The following is an 8,915-nucleotide window of genomic DNA, read 5'->3' on the forward strand; positions in this document are numbered from 1 at the left end:
AGGACTTGATACCTCCCCACACTACAAAACTTACCAAAGCTGGTTTAATAACCATTTTAACACCAACAAACTGGCCTGACATGAACCCCACAGGAAATCGGTGGGCTTTTGGGAAGAGTAAGTAAGAAAAACCAGAACTAACAGATGTAGGTCTCTGTTGTGCTGAGGTTGCACCTCAGCAGAACCACAGGCTGACTGCCTCCACACCACGGCGCATTGATGCAGTGTTTCATCCAAAAGGAGCCCTGACCAAGTACTGAGTGCTGTACAGAACGTTTCTGTAAGAAAATCTGGTTTTATTAGCCTGATGCAACATTTCAATGTTTTGAAAAACTCCCATTTGGGGATTTCGTCAACTTGACACCAGAAATTAAATTAAGAAAAGTAAACACTTGAGATGCATTTCTCTGTGTGGAACGAGTTTACAGGAGTTTTACTTTCCGAACAGAATTCCAGAAACTGCACCTGTTGATGGTGAAAAGAAAATGTAGACACCTTTTCTATTCTGTGACGTTTTTCTCTGTCTCCGAAGCGTGTTGATGTCCGACTGCTGTAGAGGTATGACTGTCCCATGTAAACCATTGGTTTGTGTTAATGATTGGTCAAATACAAGCACAGCAAAAACATTCCAAACAGTTTAAATTAAACACACACACACTCATGAGTCCCGGTTTGATATTTTCCAGAAAATGAAAAACACACATTCTTTGAAAATAAGCCATTAGGCATTTATGGCAGCCTAAGACAAAACGGTGGTTTCTCCCTGCGTGGGACATGTATCTGTATGTACCGATCATATTTTTGGTCCAGTTTAAACGGGACTTTATTCATCTAGACCTCTGAAGTTGGGTCCCGTGTATGGAGGTAGGGCTGTCTGGTGGCTGAGCAGTTTGCCCATGACGGCGAGCTCTGCGTCCCTCTTCTCCACCTCATCCACAGGAGTCCAGGACATGTCAGGCTGAAGCTTGAATGCGCCAAGAAACGGATGAGGGCAGCTTGGTCCCCACTCCTTCAAAGGAAATTGGAAAACAGGTAAGCCAGATAGAGATAAAACAAGATGACTCTGTATAAAAAAAAAAAAAACAGTCTCATGCTAACCTAATAAAAATTCGGCTGCCAACTGGACGTGAGATTTTGTCCACTGGACAAATTTTACTCCAGGGTTGTCGCTCTGAGTGATGTATTTTATCCCACTTATTCCTGCACAATGTCTCTTATGCATTTACTAATTCCTTCTATAGGAAACGCATTGGGGTGTCGCGTCTGTAACTTAGCAACAACTGAACCGATGACTTCACATCCTTTGTCGGCAACAGCTGGGGGTGAAATGTAAGCGGCTGCTAAAACAACACTGAACTCTCCTGGTAAATAACGAGGACAAAAACTCTCTGCCAAGAGTTTAAATTTTGAACTGCAACTGTTGCGACATCACACACACACACACCACACACACACCACACAACCCACACACACACACAGAACTGCTGAGTCATGTTAGGTATTCATATGAGCTCCCTACAGAGACTCCCCCTCCGGGTGTGTTAGATAATGCATAAAATGAATGAAGGTGACAGAACTCGAAGTTCACGTTTCATGGAACCAACCTTAGGGGAGATGATGGAGAAGTATTTCTGTCCAGACGGCCGCTGGTACAAGTAGTACATGTTGCCTGGCTTTTTCACAATATTACAGGCAGCATGGTGGAGGTCAGCGTCTCTCTTTGCTTCTTCTAAAACCTGCGGTCGTCAATCGGCGATCAATGCCACGCGCCATCCGACGGGTGAACGTGACCCGTCTGAACATAAACACAACCGTTTTGTGAATCGACGGTCATACCTTTTTGGCCTGCTCCTGCAGGTACCTGATCTGGTCAGCGATTACTGTCAGTTTGTTGCAAGCGTTGGCTTTGACAAAGTCGTCCCCCTGAGAAACATCCACGTCACTTCAGGAGGAAAAACGCTCTTGTGAGCTAGACAACTTGACAAAACATGCCTCACCTTCTGCACTTGCTCGGCAAGAGCGACCAGGTCCATGGGGTCCCCCACTCTGTTGGTCTGATAGGAGCTGACCAGTTCCATCCCACTGGGGGCCGTGCTGGTCTCAACCAGGTTCACTACAACACACATGGCAAGGCTACATCATGACTGTCACAGAGTCTGGGAAATCCCTGATTTTATGAGTTAGTTTTTGCCAGTGCAATTAAACCATAATCGTACAGTTCACATAGAAAAATATATATATATGAATTTGACATAACTTGACTGAATGTTAAGGAAGAAGACCAAGCAACATAATGCAAAGATGACATCTACACAGATAATAATCAATTATTTCTTAACTTAGGTTATAAATCAACGTGCTCACTTAATAAAATGTAATAAAATGTAATATTATCACTAAAACTGCAAGCTATTCTCATGGGTTCCTTTGCAGTGGCCCCCCGTCAGCAGCCGCGGGCTCGGAACCCTGATGACTTCATAATATCTGGGTTCGGAGTCAGAACAGCTGGGAGTCCATGGTGATCCAGGCTTGTGTAACCACTTTGTCACCGCCTTTCAAAGACACGCTCACGTAATGTACACCTACTGACAGTTTGGCTACACCAAAAATAATATCAGCAATTACCAAAGACCAAATATTATACAGTAAGAATATGACGACGCGGACTGATATCTTTTTTTTCTCTTCTTTTTTTTTTAAAGATTCGGCGCAGAATAATGTTTTCGTCATGTTTCGCACTAGGTGAGTAAAAGTGTTACCTGTGGTGACCTTTTCTGGTTGGCTGGGCAGACTGACGGCCCTGTCCATTTTCTCTTCTCTCGTTCAGAACCGAACTATTTCAACCTGCCTCCCTTCCTCCGGCCAAACGCCGGTGGTTCCCGGCTGCTGCCTCCGACCGCCTGGCGGAGAACTACGGGTTTAGCTTCTGTCATTAGCAGCAGCAACATAGATATAGATACATAGATGTTGCCTCGACGGCTGCCGGTTTTTTTTTAATGTAAACACGGGAACTTGTCTTGTCTCCAATCACTCCGTTTTCAACCTGCTTGATTGTTACAACTTCAGGCGCGTTTCATGTCAAATTCTAATAAGAAATGAAAGAATAAGAAACAAATGTAGCCAGATCTATGTTCCACTCATGTCTATGTTGAATTAACCTTCTAGGCTTTTGTGCACAAAAGAATTATATTCGGTTGCACTCGCTCACAACATAGACATTAAACAGATGTAAAACCTCGAAATGATAGAAAACAGTTTTGTATTTTTTAAAAAAAAGTAAAAATAAGAAACATAGGTGCATTTTAGCACATTAGAATATTAATGAAAAAAATCATTTATTTTAAATGTGAACGTTATATATCCACAGATTACACATAAACAGACATATTTCACATATTAGTTATGTAAATGTTGATCAAGCTTAGTCTACCTAAGATGTAGCAAATCCCCAAATCAGTTTTTTTTCTCTTTTACCCGTTAACTTAATATGGAATCAGGAGTGTTGCTGTAACACACGATGGATCAGAAGGCTGTGAAATAAAATATTTAAATTATAACAGCGGAAGAAACAACGTTTCAGCTGGAAGCTCGTGTTGAAATTTATGGAGCCGTTTCTCCGCCACTCTGTAAAAAAAAAAAAATAAATTATCTCAATATAATGAGATACTATCTCATTATTATCTCGTTATTTTGAGATACCGTCTCATTATAATGAGATAGTAAACTCATTATTTTGAGATACTATATCATAATGAGATCATTATTTTTTTTAAAACAGAGTGACGGAAACGGGCTTCCATAGAAATTAAGAAAATTTCAATACAAAATTTTCAATAATAAAATTATTTTATTTTCTTACAATAAAGCTCCAGGAAGCAGCTCACAAACACAAAAGCTGACATCTGGATTTGGTCAGCTGTTGTTTAGCTGCGTCGGTCCGGACCGCGGGGAGCTGCGTCCACCCGACGCAAAGGGGGGCGATACTGACGTAAAGCTTTCAGGGTTAGAGGCACATCTACGTCTTCATTTCTATGTCCACAGTGTCGTCACTGCACGATCCGTGCTGGTCAGATCTGAAAATGATCTGAAAATGATCTGACCATCATTTTCAGATCATTTGAGTAAAAGTTACTCAAGGCTGAGAGTCAGATGGCTGATTTTACACACTATTAAAACTATGTCACATAAATGTTTACACTACAGGGCAGTTTCTCCTGTCTGAGTCTGTAAGGACAGGATGAGATGTGGGTTAAAGAAAGAAGAAAAACCAAACATTGCTTCTTTTTCTCCATCTAATAGCTTGAGAATGTTTTCTCTCCTTCAGAGCTTTCCAAGCCTGATCCTTCTCCTTCTCGGGCCGAGAAATTGAAGACAACTCATATAACTCATACACAACTAAAACAACTCATATAATCATGTCAAGGTTGTAACATTCAGTTTAATCGGCAGCTGTTGTTTTAAAAAGAAGCTATAACAAATTGTAAAATAAATAAATAAACGAGGTCTTCTTACGCTGTTTTGTGTTGTTATTTTAAACGCCAAGAGAATCGCTCTTTTTCCAACTTCTGTCACTTAAGTCTGACAAATAAAAGTCAGTCACCAAACACAGTTTTCCAACACGAAGTGTGTATTTCTAATTGTTCGTTGCTGATAGAGGATGGAAGCTGCTGATAGCAGGGCACAAACATTAAGACTTCCTGAAAAGATGAGAGTGTAGACTTCCTGGTAAATCCTGTTCTAATGTAAAGTATGACAGATTACTGGATTAAGGAAATTTATAGTATATTACATGCTATCACACATAATATTTTTTCAGAATTTGGAAACAGTTGCTCTTTATTTCCCCAAGTTATGGGGGGAGGGAGAGGAGAGAATCGATATTTCAGCTGCCAGAAATTATTTGCCAAAGTTAAAGGAGGAGAACCAAATACTTTAGCCACCTGATATAATCCGTTCCCACTCTATAACATGGGAATAAATTAATTTACCAGCAACTCTTTAACTGTGCTTTGGAAACATTTGCTCTTCATTTCACAAAGGTAAGGGGCTTTGAGATTTAAACTATCTTTCCATAGCTACCTTATATTAAAGTCCTGTAAGGATAAATATCAAACATAGTTTTCAAAATGTAATTTATGAACCATTATACAACATACATAAACCAAATACGAACCTGGAGGCCGATGGGACCCTCTACGAAGCCCTGGAGGTCAGCCTGGAGACCAACAGGACTCGCTACGAAAGCCCTGGAGGTCAGCCTGGAGACCAACAGGACTGTACGAAGCCCTGGAGGTCAGCCTGGAGACCAACAGGACTGATACGAAGCCCTGGAGGTCAGCCTGGAGACCAACAGGACTCGCTACGAAGCCCTGGAGGTCAGCCAGACCAACAGGACTCGCATGAAGCCCTGGAGGTCAGCCTGGAGACCAACAGGACTTGATCGAAGCCCTGGAGGCAGGCCGGGAGGCTCTGCTGACCCCAAGCTCTTCATCTGACGCCTAACTAAAATAAAAGCAAAACTAGAGTTCATAAGATAAATAAGGGTCTGATGACCTGGCGACAAAGGAATTGTCTGGTGACGAAGGAGACCTGTGTTCGATGGCCTCAAGTTCCCATGGCACCGCAGTCCTGCGGGCCTCAAGCTCTCCTGTCAACATCTTTCAAGCGTTAAGCTTTTCCACCATAAGTCCCCAAGTGTCAAGCTCCCCTGACACGGTAGTTCTGTTGTCCTCTAGCCTTTCTGCCACAGATACTCAAGCATGAAGCTTGGAGCCCTCATCACACTTCTTTATTTAGCAGTACCAAGTGTCAACCCAGTACCTGATAGTACCTGTTTGGTACATTTTCAGGAAGGTATTGGAGACGCCACTGATGACACGTCTGAATATAGGCTGCTTCTGTAGCTGATCTGAAACTGATTTGATGTTTTCGCTGATTTTCTGTTTAGGTGGCTGCTGGTTCAGCTGCTCCAGTTTAGCTGCAGGTCGATGTTTCATATTCTTTAAGTCAGTATTTTTCTGCTCCAGGATCTCGTTTTCCTGCTCCAAGGTGGTGTTGATATTCTCCAAGATAGAACATTTCTGCTCCAGAGAGGTGCTTCTCAGCGTCAGGGCGGTGTTTATCTGTTCCAAGAAGTTGCTTTTCTCCTCCAAGGAGGCTCTTTTCTGCTCCAAGACGGTGTTTATCTCGTCGAAAATTGTGTTTTCCATCTCCAGGTATTTCTTTCCCTTTCCAGGGCATGGTTTATATGTTCAGAGTCGTGTTTTTATTCCCTAGAGCAGTTTTTTTCCTTCTCCAGGGTACTTTTTTCTTTCTCCAGGGCGTTGATTCTCTGTTCCAGAGCGGTGCTTTTCTGCCCTAGGGCAGTTTTTCCTGCTCCAGCGTATTTTTTTCTTTCTCCAGGACATTGTTTCTCTGCTGAAGAGCGGTGCTTTTCTGCCCTAGGGCAGTTTTTTTCCTGCTGCAGGGTGTTTTTTTCCTTCTCCAGGGCATTGATTCTCTGCTTCAGGAGGTGCTTTTGTTCTCCAAGGCAGTGGTATTCTGCTCCAGGGTGGTGTTGTTCTCCTTTAACGTTCTGTTTACGTGGAACAGTTTGTTTAATTTCTCATCTTTGTCTCGAAGCAGATTGTCTTTTTCAAATGCAGCTTGTTCTATGTTCAGAACTTGCATCTTCAGCTCCTCATTTCTTTCAATCAGAGACTGTTTTACAATGGACATCATGCCAACTTCTTTCAATATTCCATGGAGCTTCTGTGTCTCTTCAGCTAATGTCTGTTGTACTTTTTCCTTCCCAGAATCACAAGATGATGTCTTACTGCTGCGACTTATTGTTGATCCCGTTTCTCTGGACAAATCCGAAAATTTCTCAATGATTTTCTTTACTTGTGTGTTAGAATTTGCCTCTTTATCTCGAAAAGCTTTCATTTTCAATCTCTTGTTAGGATACTACTACGTGCTCTCTGTCTCTCTTCTTCAATGGTTATGACCGTAGAATTCAAGCGTGCAGCTCTGTGATGCCCTCTAGCTCCACAAAGTGTGCATCGCTCTTTGTGACATCAATTTGCGTGATGTCACACATTGATGTCACTGCCTCAGCAGAACAACTAGAAAACTGCTGAAGTTTGAATAAAAACAACTTTACGGCTGAACGCTGCTCGGCTTAGCTGATGGCTATTGGAGACAGTTCAGCTGGTAATATGTCACCAAGGCTGAAATCCACACTGGGGAGCCAATGGACTGGCACAGCAGGGTGCGAGGACCACAGGTCAAAAGGAAACATTGTGTCCGAAAACAGAAAAAGGGGAAACGGGCCTGTTGACCCAGCTGACGCCAACTCAACGTCTCTCTAGCTAAGCAAGGTTGGTGGAATCAAATAATGTTCTCGCTCTTTGGTTACCTAGCAACAGCCTGTTGAGTCACTTGCGCAGCAGCAGTTTCTGGTTTCACCTCCATTCCTCATAATTGCTTAGAATAAAAAAAAGAAATTAAAAAGCATTGTGATGTGAAAACTATGGATAAAACAAGAATGTATTCCAAATATTGAAAACAGAAAAACTAACAAAAACATTATTGATACAGATATAAGACACTTATTTCATGATATTGTAATATTGTTCAGCCTTACCATAATTAGACTATTTCTGTGTTTAAAATCCATTTTAATTAGTTATTATTTAGGATTATTTTCTGAGAAATTGAGTTTGATTAGTTTGAATGTAATTACTGAAATTCGTGGTTTGGGTAATGTTATCATTAACCAAATCTGTGTGACTCACAACAACATTTAATTTCCCTTTGGGATCAGTAAAGTTGAATTTTGAAGACAACACTTTACCAAGTGTAAAGTGTTGTCTTTACACTTGGTAAAGTGTTGAACTTTACCAAGATGAACAAGAAAATAGATGTATTTTCTTGTTCATCACGCCGTATGCTGCCACCTACTGGCCAACCAGTCTAAGTTCACAACTGGTGCGACATTATATTTCTGCTTTCATTGTTAACTGTCAGTCCGCCAAATGGGAAAACGTCTCTCTGCCGTGAAGCCTAAATTAGTAAAAAAAATTCTAATTCAAAATTAAATTCAAAAATACTTTATTGCTCCAAAAGGAAAATTAAATGTTGTAGCTCATCAATTCAGATTCTTCACAGAGTTATTGCAGATGGCTGATTGCTGTTGGCAGAAAGATCTCTTGTAGCGGTCTGTGTTACAGCAATTTGAAGAAGCCTCTGACTGATGATACTGTGTTTTTTCAAGACGGTCTCATGAAGAGGATGGTCAGAGTTGCCCATAATTTTCTTAATTTTATAAAGAATCCTCCATCATTTCTGTCTTCTCTCTCCTGATTGGCCCAGTGTTGTTGTCTTGTCTCAGTAATGCTGGAGAATAATCACATAATAAGACAAACATTTCTTAATCTCTGTCTAAATAAAAGATGATTGAAAGGGACTTTTTTGATCAAGTCATCATCATGTCCTCACCTTTTCCACAATCTGTTACAATTAGATCATCAAGTGGAGCAGGTCTTCTCCTTTAGTTGTTGCTCAACTCAAGTCATGTGATACGAGTTGACGGAGAAATGAGATAAAGAGAAAAGACAACAGAATTCAAAAAAAGAAAATCTCAGGTGTAGCATTAAATGAAAAGTGTACGTGTTGTTTTAACATCACACAGCTTTAAAATATCACTGTCAGTGTAACCTCCGCATATTTGCGTTCTTAAATTCCGGTATTAATTGGTTAGTGTTGCTTAACCAATTAATACCGGGTTCCGGGGTTTTTTGTTCTGTTTTTTCTTTATTTTTGGATCCTCTTGGTGGTTCACGGGCCGTCCACCAGATGGCGCCAGAGGCTGGTTTCCCGGCGGAGGTGTGCCTGTAGTTCTGCACACCTGACGATGATCTTCTCATCATCAGCTG

The 8,915-nt window shown here is 41.3% G+C and overlaps 1 protein-coding gene and 1 long non-coding RNA gene across 3 annotated transcripts; one reads left to right on the forward strand and one right to left on the reverse strand.

The window, feature by feature from the left end:
- Positions 1–275: 275 nt before the first annotated feature.
- On the reverse strand, positions 276–3,001 carry LOC111605879 (uncharacterized protein C1orf50 homolog). The gene is made up of 5 exons (XM_023325397.1): positions 2,760–3,001; positions 1,998–2,113; positions 1,837–1,923; positions 1,605–1,736; positions 276–1,009 (listed from the first exon to the last, which is right to left on the reverse strand). The coding sequence occupies exons 1-5, from the start codon at positions 2,806–2,808 to the stop codon at positions 824–826; spliced, it is 570 nt and encodes a 189-aa protein (XP_023181165.1). The 5' UTR covers positions 2,809–3,001; the 3' UTR covers positions 276–823.
- LOC111605881 lies at positions 940–2,742 on the forward strand. Of its 2 annotated transcripts, XR_002751884.1 has the most exons (4): positions 940–1,032; positions 1,242–1,329; positions 2,434–2,571; positions 2,703–2,742. It is a non-coding gene; the product is annotated as an uncharacterized LOC111605881 (long non-coding RNA). The 2 variants fall into 2 exon arrangements; XR_002751883.1 differs by lacking the exon at positions 2,703–2,742 and having other exon boundaries at positions 2,434–2,691.
- Positions 3,002–8,915: the final 5,914 nt, after the last annotated feature.

This window comes from Xiphophorus maculatus, chromosome 20 (assembly GCF_002775205.1).
Source record: "Xiphophorus maculatus strain JP 163 A chromosome 20, X_maculatus-5.0-male, whole genome shotgun sequence".
Taxonomy (NCBI): domain Eukaryota; kingdom Metazoa; phylum Chordata; class Actinopteri; order Cyprinodontiformes; family Poeciliidae; genus Xiphophorus; species Xiphophorus maculatus.

Excerpts from the sequence above, each read along its gene's own strand:
- LOC111605879 (XM_023325397.1), bottom strand. The coding sequence starts at position 2,808 with ATGGACAGGGCCGTCAGTCTGCCCAGCCAACCAGAAAAGGTCACCACA. Across the intron at positions 2,114-2,759 it reads ACCAGAAAAGGTCACCACAG|TGAACCTGGTTGAGACCAGC; the intron begins GTAACACTTTTA and ends TGTGTGTTGTAG. Across the intron at positions 1,737-1,836 it reads TGCAGGAGCAGGCCAAAAAG|GTTTTAGAAGAAGCAAAGAG; the intron begins GTATGACCGTCG and ends TGACGACCGCAG.